The following is an 18,982-nucleotide window of genomic DNA, read 5'->3' as shown; positions in this document are numbered from 1 at the left end:
ATCAAACAAAATAAATAATTGAGATTACAATTACAGCTGCCACAATTACACAATTTATTGAAAACCCTATACCTTGTTTTTCTATAAATACAGCATTTTTAAAAATGTTTTGGCTTAAACTGATTCTAATTTGCAGGTGAAGATTAGTATTTGCGATTTTTGAAGTATACTGAAAGCTTTCTGTCATGTACAGTGAAATAACAAAATGACACATGGATCATTGAGATTTACAATGGATCGTTGTCGTAAGAGTTTGCTTAAAAGTGAAAACAAAAGTCAAACGCTTAACAATAACACACAGGTTTGTCTTATTTTGAAAGTTAATGGTCAATCTTGTTATCAGCAATAAATCACTAATTCCTCTAACAGGTCACGCAACTGTTGTCACTTTCATTTTGTGAAACATTTCCCATAAATCACAGGTAATTCTTCATTCCTGTAAACTACATTGATATTTAACCCAGCTTTACAGGGATCTGGTACAAGTTACAACAAACAGGTACAGTGTTTTCATTAGGTCTATGAGACGAGTGCCATTATGTCATCCGCTAATAGTAAAGCTTGGAAAAAGTTACATGATTATCAAATGCAGAATTTATTGCTGTCAAAACTTCTGAAGTACAAGATAAATTATTCTTGTGTTGTTAGAAGCAACATAATGCAATAAGAAATATTATGACTTTCCAGAGGAGTTCATGAAAGTGTTCATTGTGCTTTAAATGTGACCTATAATGCCCCCTTTCACAAGATGTAATACAAGTCTCTGGTGTCCCCAGAATGTGTCTGTGAAGTTTCAGCTCAAAATTCCCCATGGATTTTTTTTAATACCATATTTTAACTGCTTATTTTTGGGTGGGAGAAAAAATGTGCTGATTTGGTGTGTGTATCTTTAAATGTAAATGAGCTCATGCTCACCGCCCGCGATTCCAATACACTGAGGCATAAACAATACAGGAGAAGCTCACACAGCAAATATAACTCTCAAAATGGATCATTACAATCTGTTAATGATGCAGCATATCAGATCATGTAGGTACGGCATGTATTTTGTGGATGTTTGTTAGCATTCGATTCCGAATGAGTTTGATAGCGTGCTGCACGGCTAACGTGGCTAAAGCTACACACCGTTGGAGAGACTCAATAAGAATGAAGATGCGTTTATGAATTATACAGACTGCAAGCGTTTTCGGGTTAAAAATGAAAATAATGACATGGCTCTAGTCTCTGTGAATACAGTAAGAAACAATGGTAACTTTAGCCACATTTAACAGTACATTAGCAATGTGCTAACGAAACACATTCAGAAGACAATTTGCAAACATCACGAAATATATATATATATATATATATATATATATATATATAAATATATATATGAAATTGGATCGTGAACAGTTGGTATTGATCCATCTTTGAGATGATCTATCTTTGACAACATCTGTGTTTTCCTGACCCTCGTGTGCAAAGCAGTCTGGTGTAAAATGACCTGCACATACTGGTATACGAATTTATCTGGACACAGACCTTCATAAATAAAATTACACCACTGCGTCCTTAGTGGCTCAGATGCCAGGAGTTTATGGAGACTCATACTGTACTATTATAGCCGTTAACAGATCAGTGATAATGTTTACATAGCATATGAACCACTGTTTATTTTCAAATATTAAAAATAAAAGGATTACAATGTAAAAGATTATTATAGATTATACCCCTGAACATTTGCAGGGTTGCAGATAGAATTTCCAGGCCTCTCGTACTCTGGGCCCCAGAGTGTTATCAGAAATCAACATTTTAATTAAAGAAGCATATTGCTCATTCAGTAGCCTATACTAAACACAATGTAATTTTGAACGGTTATTAAAAAACTTGACAGAAATAACTATTTAGATGAAAGGTAGGCCTACTTATATTAGAGATCATTTTAGAAAGCTAGAACTGAGCTGGTATGTTTTGCTTTTTATTTTGATTTGAGTCATCTAGGCTATTGTAATGTAAACTCGAGGCAAACAAAACCAGATTTCTACCTATTCGACAGCATCAATGTAACTGGTTTATATTGAACAATTTATTTTAATATTTAAAATTAAGATTAGCACATTTTTGTTAATGTATCCTATTATACTATTAACTATGAATCAACAGAAAGTACCACAGACATCTGACAGCTTGTAAACAGAAACATATGTTTCCAGTTATTGGCACCTGGTGGCTAATTTTGGTAGTACATGCTAGTTTTTGATTTTTTTTTTTTATTTTTTTTTTTTAGGTTTTTTTTGTTTTGTTTTGTTTTTTGGAAGAGAAAATTTTGAAAAATTATGGAAGAGGAATAGGGACAAGCAATAATAATAATAATAATAATAATAAAACCCATCTCGAGATTAAAGTCATTATAATGCAAGATAAAACTTAAAAAAATCGAAATAAATAGTAGAATTAACCCATTATACTTTTAGAATAAACTCGTTGTGTTTTGAGAAGAACAAAAAACTGAAAAAATAAAACCGAAATAAATTCCTAAGAATAAGTTTTCAGAATGAGCTCGTTAAATTTCGAGAAGATTTTGAGATCACTGTCGGTGAACTTGACATTTATTGACACCCTTTCTGAGCGATGAGTGAGTGAATTTTGACTTAATGCATGTATACCTTGTTGATTATTGATGATTTTGTATATCATGTGCGCTGCAATATTTATATTATGGTGATATGAAAGATAATTCATTACTGTAGATGTAGGGTTGTGTGTGTGGCGGCATCTGGCGGCAGTACATTAAACTTCATGCACATTTTATTTAGGTTGCGTCATTTCCGCCGTTCGTCCTTCACTGAGTTCTTCCTGTAACTCGTGACTGTCAGAGAGAATCATGGCGTGAGTTTATTAATCACATAAACACACAGAAAACAGCCGCCATGTGGAGGATTCAGAGTTTAGTGGGCAGAGGTGAGTGATTATTAAACATTCATCAGCTCTGATACATTAATATACTGTTACATCTGTGCTGATCTGATACACTGTTACAGCGAGGCTGATACATTGATATGATACATTAATATACTGATATAATGTTTCAATGTATGCGGTTTTTCAGCAGTTGTGTGTCAGTTTCATTGATATGAACATGACTTTATTTGTGTATCTTAATAAAACACATAAACACATATAAGTCTGAGGATAGTTTCACTTTTTGACAGACTTGTGAACAAACACACACACACACACACACACTCTCTCTCTCTCTTTCTTTCTCTCTCACTCACACACACACTTAAACTCACACACTAAACAAGTAAATACATGCAAAGTCTTACATAACACTGTAAAAAAATGCAGTGAGTCCTTCTGTACACACATGAATTCATTCCATTCATGAAGTAAAAAACTTCATCTGGAGTCTCATAAATGAACACTTTTGTGAATGAAATGGAGTTTCATGACATCTGCATGTCTCATAACTGTAAATTAGACCTTAAATCACTGCTGTCGATATCTGTTGTGCACAAAATCTGTGCTTTTCACAGCAGATGTTGCATTTGTCAGTTCATAAACCCAAAGTTCTGAAAACTCACACTGTTTTTCTCTCGACCCACAGTGTTGAGCCGTTGTCATGGAAACACTCAGCTGCGGCTCTCGCAGGGTCATCACGTGGAGGACGAGGTCATCAACTCCTCCATCCTGACCGGAGGACGGCACGTGTCTGACAGCAGCAGGTACTGGACGACATGTTTGATCTGTGATGTCAAACGTGAACCTGTAAACAACTCAGAGGAAATAACGTTTTGTCTTTTAGTTCTCAGAGGGGCCAAGATGATCAGAAAAAGAAACGAACATCTCAGTTCTGCTACACTGGACTGCCGAGATACACCGCTCTGGACGCCGTGGGCTGGGTACGTCACTTATGGATTGACCAATCAGAAGACAGGAGCACACCTGCCATCTCTATTTGTTTTATTAATCACTCTGTCTGTGTGTTTCTGCAGGGCGCCGCTGCCGTTCTCTTCATGCAGCTCTGTCGCAGGATTCACTCTCGGTTCTCCTCTCATGCGGATCAGAACTCTGGACCGGCCCGAATCAGAGACGTCAGACTCGTAGGGAAATGCACCTACAAGGTCCTGATTGACATCCGTGAGTCCTGCTGTCAATCACACGCACGTATCGGCCAATAAAACACTAAAACATTGACATTGGTAACATTATATTTACATACGTACATTTTCACACACATATACATCATTTAAAAGAATAAAAAAATCTTGGTATTTACACAAACATCTCTCTTAGTGTCCAGGGAGAATGTTTTGTCTGGCGATGTGACCGTGAGGTGCCTGCGGGGGGCGCTGCAGACTCCAGAGCAGAATGACAGCAGCAGTAGTCATAATAATAGTGACAACAGCAGTGATGGAGATTCGACCTCTGACCCACAGATGGCGCACACCTCTGTTCACCAGCAGGAGGAGACAGTGAGCGGCCCGTCCCACTCCGGTCAGAACCAGCACAATTACAGATTCATATAATAACAGGGTTCGTACAAGGTGCTTGAATTTGACTTAAGTACTGAAAAACCCTTGAAAACAAACATATTTCTGAAGATGTACTTGAAAAGTGCTTGAATTATTGAAAGAAAATATATATGAAATTAGTGTTTAATTTTTTAGAAAAAACACAAATAAAATCTTTCCACGCTAAATTAAAGCTGCAGCCCGTCAGATATAGATATTGAGCCATTTCGCATGGCTATGAGCGTGATATTGCTCATATATTTCCAAGTATATGATACAACTTTCATTCTTCAGGTCAATCATATATTCATGGGGAAAAACAACAGTTTGAATGAGAAAGCGATATCTTTGTCATAGTATCCTTTCAGTGGTTAAGGGGATTTCCAGTATTGTTTAAAGTTAAAATAATTTCTTTGTTTACAACCTTGCTTCAAATGAATCAGTGTTTTTTTAATGAATGGTCTACCAACTCACTCTTAAAGTCAGTCCCTTACCACCACCTACTGGCGTAACTATGTAACCTGCACTGAAGTTGTTGATAAACCCCCATCAGGCTGTTTCTCAATACTAAGTACACCAACATTATAATTTACTGAACAATAATATCCATTATAAACTTTGTATTTAATATATATTATTAGTTGTAAGTTGTATTTTGAATATTGACGATTTTGTTTTATTAGAATATTTTTATTTATCCATTTATCTTGTTTAGAATTTGAACAACAGTCCTGGAATTTCATTTGACAGTATCTGTACGAACCCTGTGATAAAGATGTGAAGTGGACTGAAAGTTGACTCTTGATTCTTGATTTTTCTTACAGAAGAAACTCTTTTTCCTGAACAAGCGAAACCACAGGTAAAATTTAGACCTAAAAACACAATAAACGTGATTTGCTTTAGTTAAACTCTTCATCATCACGTGTGTTTCCTGCAGGAACGTCTCACACCTGATGAAGCAGCGCAGAATTTGAGACACGTGACGGACAGCAGCGTACCAGTAATCCTCAACATCATTGGTAATGATGATAACGGCACACACAGAGCCGTCAGTGGATGATATGAGAACATCTGAACATCGTATCGTGTTTCAGGTCTGGAGAGTGCTAAAGCGGGTGATTACGAGACGGCGTTCTCGTGTTTTCTGGCTGCGGCTCAACATGACTACAGCAAAGCTCAGTTTAACGTGGGAGTTTGTTACGAGAGAGGACGTGGAGTACAGCGAGACCACAGCAAGGTAAACGCACATGCGCTTGTATCATGTTTTAGATGATCTTCCGTGTTTAAACACCTTTGACACCTTTGTCGACTCTCAGGCGGTGCATTACTACAGACGCGCCGCAGTCGCTGGCCACCATCAGGCTCAGTATCGCTGTGCTAAACTCCTCCTGAGCAGCAGAGGGCAGCAGAGCTCAGAGACCGACGCAGCAGCAGCACTGAACTTCCTGTACGCGGCGGCAGACGCCGGACTCACAGAGGTACAGCTGATATTTACACTGCTTAATGTCCCAGGTTTTATCTACATTATCACATATATGCTCAGACCGGTTCTAGATCCTGAATTTCACTGTTCTAGATCCTTCTAAAGTATGTTTTTCAGCAGAAAAGCTTGATCCTCACATCGGTTCATTTTGACCATTCAATAGGGTCTCTCTGGCTATGAGAGCAAGAGGCCAAAACAATTCTAGAAAATTTCCCCTTCGTTCTAGAGACTCATCCTCTCAATATGATGTCCGGGGGCCTCTAGTCTAGACTACCAGTATGTAAAGTTTAGGGCCGAACGTGTGCAACTTATCCCATTGAGACAGGACCGAATATCCAATTGACATTTATGTCACACCACGGGGCCCCTGGGACAGTGTCCAGAGTTCTGTGTCCCTTTGACCTTGTTTAATACATGATTGGCCCAAAAAGAGATGCTCGTCCAAGAACAACCTGTGAAATGTCCATTGAATAAGTTGCAAGCGGGATGTCTGAAATACAGGGGTCAAAAGGTTGCAGGGCCTTAAAATTTGGCACAGTCTACCATCAAGTTCCCCCAAATCGGGCCCCCAAGTTTCGCGGCTCTAGGTGTTTCCTCAGCCTATTGGCCCCTGGGAAAGTAACTGTGGCATGAGGCCTTTACAGGCACAGGCCCCCATAGAGATCCATGTAAGACAGAGAGATGTATGAAAAATAAAAAAAATATTTTATCGCATCTCTCAGCCTAGCCCTCTTGATATATCGTTGAGGGCCCCATGATGCAACTTTCTGTGACGTTTGGGGCCCCTAGGACCTCCAGGGGCCAAACAGGGGCCACTGACACATGCACCTTATCCCGCTGATTTTCATGGGTGTTCAGTGGACAGCGCTCGGACAGGTCCAGATGTCCCAAAATTGACATTTATGTCATGCCGCGGGTCCCCTGGGACAGTATCCAGAGTTCCGTGTCCCTTTGACCTTGTTTAATACATGATTGGCCCAAAAAGAGACACTCGTCCACGAACCGCATGTGAAATGTCTATTGAATAAGTTGCAAGTGGGATATCTGAAATACAGGGGTCAAAAGGTAACAGGGCCTCGAAATTTGGCACAGTCAATTGTCAGGGTCACCCGAATCGGGCCCCCAAATTTTACTGAGCCTATTAACCCCTGGGAAAGTAACTGCTACACGAGGCTTTTACAGGCACAGGCCCCCAAAGAGATCTATGTAAGACAGGGATGTATTAAAAATAGTAACAAAAAAAAAAAAAAAACATTTCATCACATGTCTCAGCCTAGCCCTCTTGTATAAATAATCTCCCATCCCATAAACACAGTCTGTGTGTCCGTCTCTGTCTCCAGGCTCAGGTGTATCTGGGTGTCGTGTTGTCTCAGGATTCAGAGTGTGACAAAAAACAGTCTGTTCATTATTTCAGGATGGCGGCTGAGCGAGGGGTAACACACCTCCCATCTTCATGTCTTCATACTCTATAATAATGATGTGCTTTTGACGAATGCAGAGGTTAATCGTGTTTATCACGTGTGTGTGAAGGACAGCGGTGCTCTGGTGTGTCTGGCTCAGTGTTATGAGAAGGGTTTCGGCGTGGCTCCGTGTGTCCAAACCGCCATCACACTGTATCAACAGGCAGCAGCCAGAGGAAACCAGCAGGCCAGAGACCTCCTGAGAGACAAACACAGCAGAGAGAGTGAGAACACACTTACAGAGATAAAAACGCATAATAAATACAGCATTAGACCAACTGCAAAAAATACATTTGGAGACTATTTTAAGCTAAATGGTTGAAAGCCCTTAAATACAAGCACTTGCAATGTGACATAATTGCTTATTACTTTTTACCAATAGGTGGCGCTGATATCAAATTGATGTGGTGTGGTGTAACAATAAATATAAAATGACACATTCCTCTCTCTCTCTCTCTCTCTCTCTCTCTCTCTCTAGTCTTGCGCTCGATCCGATCTGCTCCTTGCTTTTCTGTGATTGGTCAAATGAATCTGAACTCCATCGTTCCTCAAGAGACCAGAGATGAGAAGCCCCGCCCACAGCAACGATCTGACTGTCAGTCACAGCCGCTTCCTCATTCCTGGAGTACAGGAAGTCTGAGTGCGCTGCCGTCAATCACGCTTCAGATGCTCAGTGCTGACAGCAGCCGCAAGGTTTGGACGCTAGGGGTGCGATAACGCCACAGATACTTAATTATGAATTCATCTCTCATCAGTTACTGATTTTTAATGGTCCGCTGGTCAAAATGATTTGACACATACAAAAAAAAAAAAAAAAAAGCATATGCAAAAGCATGTAGCTGTTAGAAACGCACACGACGGAAACTATCTGAGCGAGGCTCAGATGTGACACATGAATGTTCTCTGTGATTGGTTGAATTACCTATGAGATGTGATAGCTTTTGTTTCTGCCTCTTTAAATGTGTTTTGGGCGGTGGGAATCTCTTTATGATGTGTTTGGTTTTGTATATATTTGTGTGTTTGGTTAGGAAGAGTATATGTGAAAACTGTAGAAGCTTGTTTCTGCCACAAAGATATAAACAAAGATATAAAAAAGGGTGATTGACTTTTTTACCTCACAATTCTGTCTAAAAATTCTGGGAATTTTTTTTTTTTTGAGATGTAAACTCTTGAGGAAAGTAGTCAGAATTGTGAGATATAAATTACGAGATATAAACAGAATTTTGAGGAAAATAGAACTGCAAGATATAAATTGTGAGATATAAATTCAGAATTTTGAGGAAAACAAAATTGCGAGGTATAAATTCAGAATTTTGAGGAAAATAGTCAGAATTCTGAAATATAAATTGCAAAATAAAAATTGCGAGATATAAATTGAGATATATATTCAGAATTTTGAAGAAAATAAAATTGCGAGGTATAAATTCAGAATTTTGAGGAAAAGAGTCAGAATTCTGAAATATAAATTGCGAGATATACACTTAGAATTTTGAAGGAAATAGAATTGCGAGATATAAATTGAGAGATATAAATTACGAGATGTAAACTTAGAATTTTGAGGAAAATAGAATTGTGAGATATAAATTACAAGATATAAACTCATAATAAACAATAATCATAATTGTGAGATGCAAACACGCAGTTCTGTGAAAGAACGTCTGAATTACCTTTTTTTTTATATTTTTATTCCGTTCCAGAAACAAGCTTCCACAGAATGCAGTGAAATTGTGATTGACTGTGTTTTTACTGAGCATGTAGAAAGTGATGTGCAAGAATAAGCTTTTCTCTATATTATTTGTGTATAATCTGCTCTCAGACTGTCTTGTGAAGATCACATGATGCTTTCATTCATAAGTCATTTTCTTTTCTGTATTTTGAGTTGAACACATTGTTTACATGATTATACTAAAGCAGTAAGATCACATATTCATTCAGAAGCAGAAGAATTAATTATCAAGAGAATAACACCGTTAGCACCAATTCTCTACCAAATGAATTACACGTGCCAAAGGTTTAATTAACATATGTGCCTTAATTGGACTGTACACAAATACTAATCCTGAACAAGCCAACAGTAATTTCTTACGAGTCCCAAATATCAGAATCTGATGTAGCACTTTTGAGGTTTATTAAAAGTAACTTCATCCTAAAGCACCGTCTTTAACTCTGAATAGAAATAAAGACTTCTTTTTTTACCGTGTGTTTGTGTTTGACTGATATACTTCAATTTTGAAGTAATATGGTTATATTTTTTTGTGAGAAGTGTTCAGAATCTCTATTTAATTTGTTCTTTAATAGATTTTTTGAAGACACTGGTAAACCACAGTTATACTGTAGTAACCGTAGCTGTTGAATGGCAGAAACTATAGTTACTAGTGGATTTAATATTAATATAATATCAGTAATAATATATTTATATTAAATGCATTTGTGAGGGTTGTCGTTTTAGTGTTTTAACTTCCGATGAGAATTTTCATCATAAATGTTTTGAAAATATAATTAATTTTACACACTACTATGAATATTAAGCCACTCTCTAGGAAAGTTCTTATATTCATACAGCAGCTTGCGCTCAGCGCTCGGATTGGCCGGTGGACGCGTACGCGGAGCGCATGCGCAGACAGGAGCACATCGTGTACGCGGTGCGGAGAGGTCTCGGATTGCGGGCGTCTGGACTTTAAAAGCGGGCGTCACCTCGCGGCTCCGCATCAGCATCTTCAGGCGAGAGAACAGCTGAAACACTCGCGCGCTGCTGGTGCTGGTAAGTGACTGTCTCTGAACAGATGACGTCATGTTCACACACAAACGCGCGCTGAATCTTGATTATACCGATTGATGTAATGCATCTTCGCTGCAGTAACTTTATAGAATTGAGGATTGAATTGAGTTTGTCATGCACAGGATGCGCGTTATGAGAGCGTGACTTGACACTTCTCACTGTCATCATCATATGTCATGTAGGAATATGTGTGTGTGTGTGTGTATATATCTATATAATGATCGTGTATGAGATGCATGGAGCATTTGTTGCAGACTGTGTGTTTGTGTAAGTTCAGATGTGCGTCATTAATTGCACCGAATGTTTTGGGCCGAACCGAGCGGATCATGATCGCCTGACAAACAGCAACTTCTGTGCATGCTCTACATGATGATGTCATGGCTGGATTTTAGTCAAACTTATAAAATATTCACTTTTATAACGCTTCAATATTTGTGTTATTGAGTCTTGTATTTTATGACATTTTTACTGTTTGCGATGTTGCATTTCCAGTTCTATGGCATTTATGATTATAATTATAGAGTTGCACGATTATAATCTATATCATAGCTACTGTATTATACTAGTAGAGTTATGCATTTTTGCAGTTATGTCCCATTTCGAATTTTATTACATAAGAGGATTATAATCAGAATTAGCAGTTACTTTTACTATTTAATGCAATACGTGAGTTTTGCATGTTTACTGTTATATCTATGTATGTTACAGTATATAGAGACTTTACTAGTATAGTACAGTATTGCATAATACAGTAAAAGGTACTGAGTCTTGCGTTTTTTGCTGTTATATCCGATTTCAATTTTTATTGCATATAGGATTATAACCAGAGTTAGAATATGCATCATTGCTTTACTGTACAGTTTAGTACTTTTGGAAAGTTTTGGAAAGTTATGCATTTTTGATATTATATCCTATTTTAAATTGTATTTCATATATGATTATAATTAAAGTGTTTGTAAATTATATTCCAAGAGTATTTTTTCTATATTATGTAATACTATACCGTACTAGTAGAGTCACTGAGTCTTGAGTTTTTTTTACTGTTTTCAATTTTATTGCATATATGACTATTATTAAATAGTTGTATGATTATAATCCTATATATGCAATACTGTATTATACTAGTAGAGTTACTGAGTCTTGCATTTTTGTTATAATATCTTTTATTGCACATAGGTATATAATAAGAGTTGGCATAAATTATTTCACTAGTGCCTTTTACTAGAGTTATTGAGTTTTGCATGTTTGCTGTTATATCGATATATGTTACAGTATATAGAGACTTTACTAATATAGTACAGTATTGCATAATATAGTAAAAGTTACTGAGTCTTGCATTTTTTGCTGTTATATCCTATTTAAATTTTTAATCACATATAGGATTAAAATTAAAGTGTTTTTGGTAAGTTTGGCTATATCATGCAATACCGAGTTTTGTATTGTTGCTGTTATATTTTATTTCAGATTTTATTGCACATACAAACAAACTATTGGTATTGTCCAATTTTACAGAGCTGTCTCAGCGAGATGTATAAAAGTGAAAAACTAGATTATACTACAAATAGCTTGATCCTTGTGAATTTAATATCCAGTTGTCTTCTTGAATAACTTTATTTTTAAGTATATATGAGTTATTAATGAGGACAATAACAAAGAATAACATTCTGAATGCTGTATCACTGTTGTGATCAGTCAAAACAACAACTTTTGGCTGATGCACCGAAAACAGTCACGCATGTGGATACTGTGTTGTATGCGGGCTGTTGTGCTGAATATTGCTGTATAATCACACTGATCTTCAGTAAAAATCTGCAGCAAACACATTTTCCACCCCAGTCCGTCAGAACCTGTGTGTTTGTGTGTATATGTGTGTGTTTGTTGGCATTTAACTTGAGACACTGTGCTGACTGTGCAGTTCATGTAAAGGTGATCGAGTCTAAGAGTCACAAACACACAATGAAACATGAAACATGCTAATTCATGCTAGCAAAGTGTTAAATCATGTTACCAATGTGATAAAACATGTTAGCAAGCAACATGCTATTCGTGTTAGCAATGTGTGTTACAACATGCTAATTCATGCTAGCAATGTGCTAAAATGTTCATTTATGCTAGCAATGTCTTTCTTTCTTATTCTGCTTCAGGAATTAATGAAGCGAATTAACTAATGTCTCTCTCTTCACAGTCAATTTATCACTTGCAATGATGTCGCTGCAGAAACCTCCCCTCAGGCGTAGTGCATCAACCATAGAATCGACCAATCACAGCAGCTCGTTGTTGACTCCGCCCACCTCCCTTAATTTACGCTCCTCCCACAACCAGCAGCTGAGCTGCGACACCATAAAAGAAGGCGTGGTCACGGATTCCAAGGAAACACAAAGCTCTTCAAAGAGTCGTCAAAAATATGCGCTGACGAATATTCAGAATGCAATGGGTTTGAGCCAAAACCCCGCCCCTTTGAGCCAAAGCCACGCCCCTGTGCACAGTAAACCCGCCCCCACCAAATCAGCCTCTTCTTCGTCTCTCTACTGCTCCTCGCTTTCCTTTTCCACCTCCAATCCCAAACTGGCCAAAAACGGCACCAACCTGCAGCTGAAAGAGGAGCAGCTGGACCTCAACAAGAATGACAAGAACCTTCTGAGCAGGAGCAGCTGGGATTGGCTGGAGGGGAAGGACAACCAGAAGAACCCTACAATCAGAAGGAGGACCAAGAGCTTTCTAGAATACCATCGAGAGGAGGAGGCGTCCAGCAGCCCCAACAAAGACATGCAGGCCGAGGAGAAACACCTCCTGCCTAAGCTGGAGGCGCAAACGTGGGCCAAAGAGAACCATGTGGAGGCGCATCTCACCCTCCCCCAGAACCACCTGCTCCTGCTGGCCAGCGAGGAGGAGGAAGAGGAGGAGGAGAGTCCAGAACGGCCAGACGTTTACGAACACGTGCTCCGGCCGAACAACGAGCGTGTGAGCCGTGTAAGAGACGGGACAACAGAAACCGATGCTTCTCCGGGCAGAAAGGCCCAAATGAGCCCGGCGACGCTACGTCTGGAACTGAGACGAGACGAGGCCGAGGAGTCGCCCGAACGCCTGGTGCGACCGGAAAAACAGGTGGAGGACGAGGAGGAGGAAGATTCCAGCTGGACGACACTGTCTCAGGAGAGTCCGTCTGTGGAAACACCTCAGGAGACAGGTTATTAAACTAGAGAGTCTCTCATACTCACCCTCGCTGCATTTATTTGATCAAAAATACAGTAAAAACTTGACAAATCCAACATACTATCTAAGCTTATTTTTCTTCTTCTGAGACTAAATGTTAAACAGTGTTACCTCCTAGGGCTTTCAAGCTACAACTACAAAACTCGTCTCAGAACTTCAGACTGTTCTGACTGTGCTATATCTTTTCTAACTGATCTGACCTACGATTTTCATTAAATGGACGATCAAAACTGCAGAAAGTCCCATAGACTTTCATTGAGGCAGACAAAACTTTTGTACAATAAGACTTATAGAGTATTTAAGCTGTCTATTGGTAGCAACGCTTGATGTCTATCCTAGGAGAACATGATAATTCATGCTATCAATGTGCTAAAACATGCTAGCAACATGCTAATTCATGCTAGCAACGAAGTAAAATATGTTAGCAGCATGTTAATTCATGCTAGCAACATGTTAAATCATGTTAGCAACATGGTAATTCATGCAAGCAATGTGATAAAAAACATGCTATCGACATGCTAATTCATTTTAGCAAAGTGTTAAATGATGTTAGCAATATGGTAAACATCCTAGCAACATGATAATTTATGCTAGCAACGTGATAAAACATGCTACCAATGTGGTAAAAAATGTTAGCAACATGCTATTCATGTTAGCAATATGTTATAACATGATAATTAATGCTAGCAGTGTTAAATCATGCTAGCAATGTTTAAACTTGCTAGCAACATGTTAACTTATGCTAGCAATGTGATAAAACATGCTAGCAACATGCTAATTCATGTTAACAATGTGTTAAAATGCTACCAACATGCTAATTCATGTTAGCAAAGTGTTAAATCATGTTAGCAATGTGGTAAGACATGCTAACAACATGTTAATTCATGTTAGCAATGTGATAAAACATGTTAGCAATGTGGTAAAAAATGTCAGCAAACATGCTATTCATGTTAGCAATAAGTTATAACATGATAATTCATGGTAGCAGCGCTAAATAATGTGAGCAGTGTTAAAACATGCTAGCAACATGCTAATTTATGCTAGCAATTTGATAAAACATGCTAGCAACATGCTAGCAATGTGATAAAACATGCCAGCAAACATGCTATTCATGTTAGCAATAAGTTATAACATGTTAATTCATGCCAGCAGCGCTAAATAATATGAGCAATGTTAAAACATGCTAGCAACATGCTAATTTATGCTAGCAATGTGATAAAACATGCTAAGCAACATGCTAATTCATGTTAGCAAAGTGTTAAATCATGCAAGCAATGTGATAAAACATGTTAGCAACATGCTATTCATGTTAGCAATAAGTTATAACATGTTAATTCATGCAGCAGCGCTAAATAATGCGAGCAATGTTAAAACATGCTAGCAAAATGCTAATTTATGCTAGCAATGTGATAAAACATGCTAAGCAACATGCTAATTCATGTTAGCAAAGTGTTAAATCATGCAAGCAATGTGATAAAACATGTTAGCAACATGCTATTCATGTTAGCAATAAGTTATAACATGTTAATTCATGCAGCAGCGCTAAATAATGCGAGCAATGTTAAAACATGCTAGCAAAATGCTAATTTATGCTAGCAATGTGATAAAACATGCTAAGCAACATGCTAATTCATGTTAGCAAAGTGTTAAATCATGCAAGCAATGTGATAAAACATGTTAGCAACATGCTATTCATGTTAGCAATGTGTTAAAACATGCTAATTCATGTTAACCAAATGTTAAAACATGTTAGAAATGTCTTTCTTTCTTTCTTTCTTTCTTTCTTTCTTTCTTTCCACTTCACTAAATTTAAAGTTTGTAAAACTTTCAAACGTTCATATGGCTTTGTCAAGCCAACAAGTTTGTGCCAATGAACTTTACTTTCAAGTTATCATTTAACATAGCTGTTTTCTATGTGAATATATTGCAACTGTATTTTGTTGTAGCTGTTTGGGAAGAGCCTCCTCAGCTGCAGGACGTGCCGCAGGAGTATTTTTGGCGAGATCAGCCTGTAGTCTGTGACGCCCGCGCTGACTTGGAGGCGGAGCCAAGAGTGAAGGGGGCGTGTCTGCCTGTGCCCTGCACTAAAGCACAGACCGAGGTAGAAATATTTACATTTATTCACTTTTATCCATAGTGACTTACAAATGAGGAATACAGCACGCGATTCAACATAAAGAGTCAATAAACACAAGAAGTGCTAGTAATGTGAAGTATGAGTCATCGTTTTGAATAATGCAATCTAGAACAGGAAGCATTAAGAAATAATGAAAGCGGAGAAGATTGTTTTTAGATAGAGCGGTGATCTTCAGCTCTTACCACAGTTTTCCTGCAAGTGATGATGATGTGTGTGTGTGTGTGTGTGTGTGTGTGTAGCGGCCCAGCAGTATAGTGTCGGACAGCTCTGTGGAGCCCGTTCCTTCATCAGCAGCCTCATCACCCTCCTCTTCCTCACTGTGCTATGAGGCGATGGGACGCGCGGCCAGTTTCCTCAACAACAACTACCTGGTAAACACGTGCAAATAAACACAAATCCACTAGATCTGGGCTTTGACACAAATTCCATGATTCGATTTTGATTCGCAAGCTTGCGATCTGATTTGATATCGATTCATTTGGATATATATCAGGTACATTACATGTCGATTTTTCTCAAGGAAAAAATCTCTCAGCTAAAGGCCCTGATATACTCACGTTCTTCACTTAGGGGTGAAAAGAAGTTGGAAATACCTTTGCAGAATATAGATAAATGTGTAAATATGTGTTGCACGCTTTCCTCTAAATAACAAAATAAACACACAACAAAAATGAGAAACAGTAGTTCAGAGAAGGCGGAGCTTCAGAGCCACACCCACATATTACATCATCACCACAGACCAATGATAGTCCACAGGTGTTTACCAGCTGGAGCTTTGAGCCAGTTTGATCAGTTGGTCCTAATAACTGGATCAGGAAGACAAGCAAATGTTTTCTGAAATTTGAGACTTTATCCAGTTTTTCTATTAGCAGTGAACAAATGTTCTCTACAGGACCTGACGGAGACACGCGACTCCCGAGAGAGAGAGAAGCGGCGGGAGCGAGAGCGACAGGAGGAGCGCGAGAGAGAGCGACAGATGAACCGAGCGAGTTTAGGAGCTCACGGCGGCCCTTACAGCTTCATCAACCACAGGTGAAGCCTGTAAACACACACATCTGAACGAGATGTTTATCACACAGTGACAGTAAATGAGCTACATGATGATCTTTATCCTCTCCAGAGCTAAAGTCCCATCGGCCCCTGCAGACACCGTCATACCCATCAATGACCTGGAGACGCAGGTAATTTCACCAGTTATTAATCACTCAGTAGCTCAAACTAGCTTTTTTTCTTATTGTAAATAATTACCAAATATTAACACAACTTAAGTAGACTGACCACCAAAATATCAGCATTAAACAATGATGAGGGACGACACAAAATCACACAGTGAAATAAAATAAATAATTATAATAATAATAACAAGGGATGACATAAAATAACATAGATGCCACAAATAAAAATAAAATAAAATAAAAAACAATATAAAATAAATAATAATAATGACAAGGGATGACATGAAATCACACATACATCGCAAATTAATAATAATAATGATAATAATACCAACAATGAGGGATGACATAAAATAACATAGACATAATATAAAATAAATAATAATAATAATAATAATGACAAGGGGTGACATAAATAACACAGACATCACAAATAAAAAATATTGATAATAATGATAACAACAAGGAATGACATAAAATAACCTAGAAGCCACAAATAAAAACAAATCAAAATAAAATAAATAATAATAATGATGAGGGATGACACAAATCACATAGACATCAAAAATAAAAAATATTAAATAAATATTAATAATAATAATAATATATGGATTTGGTAATGTTAGTTAAAAGTTGGGATGTTTTAAAGGCTTTTTTGTTTCTCTGTAATTTAAGTAGGGAATCAACACATTTATATCAGAACAAAAATTAGGTTTAGAAGTTAGATTTATGGATATGAAATTTTCCCAACAAGCACAACATTTCCACAGCACTGTCCAAGAGTCAGTATTACATAACAGAAGCAGGACAAGTTCTTCTATGATTTCATTTAAATCATTAAAAGAGGTAATAATAATAATATAATAAAGTAGATAATACCTGAATAGGTCATTACCACGAAAAGAACAGTTTGGATGAATTTCCAAGAAAACACTGGAAGGGTAAATATTATGAAGGATTTAACTATAACTAAGACCAAAAGATTAAATTCTGACCAGATATTATGGAAAGATATTAAAGGATAAAACTATCGTTTCAGCGTAACACTGATCGAAAGAGCTCATTTAAGTGCCATGTGACATTTAACAACAGTGACGTCGTGTGGCGCTGCCTGGAACTACAGCTGCAGGTTGATGCAGTGCATTGTGGGAACAGAAGAATGACATCATCTTTAGGTTCAATAAGAAACAACTAATGTCTAAATATACTAGACTGTGTGTGTTATCAGGTCATGTTGATCATTTGGAGACCTTTGACGTGTGTATCAGTAGATTTATCGGGTTAATAAAGGAGTTTTGTTACTACTGTCAGTCTGGTTTGAGATTTGATTTGATCATCTGCTGTTCCAGGTGTTTTGGGTCCAGTATCTGGGCTGGTTGGAGGTGCGGGACGCAGATATGGTTTCTGGGAAGAGCGGTGCAGTGGTCAGCGACTGCATCCAGCAGCTGCAGCAGCGCAGAGAGATGGACAGCAGCCGGACGAGGGTGAGACGGGTTTCTCTCTGAACTCTTTCATCTGATCCCAGTAATAAACTCACACGTCTCTCTCGTTCTCACGCTCAGAGACAGACGATGCTGCTGGTCCTGCAGGACGTCACTCTCTCCCTCATCGACCCCACTGACCACACCCTCCTGCACTCTCAGCCAATCAGCTGCATCCGCGTGTGGGGAGTGGGGCGGGGCCTCAGCAGGTTAGACTCAGTTTCCCTGAAGCCTTTGTTACGCTAGTATACGCTTGTTTAGAGGTGATTCAGCTTCTTCCACAGATGGTGTTGTAACTTTAACGTACACACTAAGTGTGCATGACAACATTGAAGGAGGTTTAATCAATCGCATTTTAAATTTTTTCTTACTGACACACTCTTAAACGTCACTGTCTGTGTTTGAAATGGACTGCTAGTGTACTGCACACTGCACAGAATAGACAACGCATGCAACAGTAGTATGTGACACTGTCACATGACCTTATGTTGTATATTTAATTCAGTGAATGGTATCACACACATAAATGTCCTTATTTTATTATCCAATTTGTGTCAAATAATGTCAATGTTCAGAATAATATACTAACATGTGCAGTATGTCACTATCTGTGCAGTTTAAAGTATACTGTGTACAATTTGGGAATTTTCTGTATTTGTTAAATACAGAATATATAGTATGAATCCAGAGCAGGGTTATCATTATCTACTAAAACTACTACCTGAAATAAAATATAATATTAAAAAAACTTAAAC

General features: G+C 38.0%; 2 protein-coding genes across 3 annotated transcripts in view; both read left to right on the top strand.

Annotated features, from left to right (window-relative positions):
* The first annotated feature begins 2,784 nt into the window (after nt 1–2,784).
* On the top strand, nt 2,785–9,642 carry dele1 (DAP3 binding cell death enhancer 1). Its single transcript, XM_051859605.1, has 12 exons — nt 2,785–2,943; nt 3,593–3,710; nt 3,791–3,887; nt 3,981–4,125; nt 4,282–4,482; nt 5,324–5,358; nt 5,437–5,518; nt 5,594–5,736; nt 5,816–5,977; nt 7,323–7,415; nt 7,513–7,666; nt 7,921–9,642. The coding sequence occupies exons 1-12, from the start codon at nt 2,913–2,915 to the stop codon at nt 8,157–8,159; spliced, it is 1,500 nt and encodes a 499-aa protein (XP_051715565.1). The 5' UTR covers nt 2,785–2,912; the 3' UTR covers nt 8,160–9,642.
* A 394-nt stretch (nt 9,643–10,036) lies between these two features.
* LOC127494042 (amyloid beta precursor protein binding family B member 2) overlaps nt 10,037–18,982 on the top strand; it is a 28,049-nt gene continuing 19,103 nt past the window's right edge. For both annotated transcript variants that reach the window (XM_051859602.1, XM_051859600.1), the window contains exons 1-8: nt 10,037–10,203; nt 12,407–13,408; nt 15,381–15,535; nt 15,811–15,942; nt 16,464–16,603; nt 16,692–16,752; nt 18,096–18,230; nt 18,309–18,436. In XM_051859602.1, the coding sequence (XP_051715562.1) occupies nt 12,424–13,408; nt 15,381–15,535; nt 15,811–15,942; nt 16,464–16,603; nt 16,692–16,752; nt 18,096–18,230; nt 18,309–18,436 (1,736 nt within the window). In that variant the 5' untranslated portion in view covers nt 10,037–10,203; nt 12,407–12,423. The remainder of the gene's footprint in view (nt 10,204–12,406; nt 13,409–15,380; nt 15,536–15,810; nt 15,943–16,463; nt 16,604–16,691; nt 16,753–18,095; nt 18,231–18,308; nt 18,437–18,982) is intronic.

The sequence above is a fragment of the Ctenopharyngodon idella genome, chromosome 14 (assembly GCF_019924925.1).
Source record: "Ctenopharyngodon idella isolate HZGC_01 chromosome 14, HZGC01, whole genome shotgun sequence".
NCBI classification, from domain to species: Eukaryota; Metazoa; Chordata; class Actinopteri; order Cypriniformes; family Xenocyprididae; genus Ctenopharyngodon; species Ctenopharyngodon idella.
The sequence above is the reverse complement of the archived record's forward strand: the minus strand, read 5'-3'. Positions and strand labels throughout refer to the sequence as shown.

Excerpts from the sequence above, each read along its gene's own strand:
- dele1 (XM_051859605.1), top strand. The coding sequence starts at position 2,913 with ATGTGGAGGATTCAGAGTTTAGTGGGCAGAG. Across the intron at positions 5,359-5,436 it reads CTGAACAAGCGAAACCACAG|GAACGTCTCACACCTGATGA; the intron begins GTAAAATTTAGA and ends TGTTTCCTGCAG. Across the intron at positions 5,737-5,815 it reads TACAGCGAGACCACAGCAAG|GCGGTGCATTACTACAGACG; the intron begins GTAAACGCACAT and ends GTCGACTCTCAG.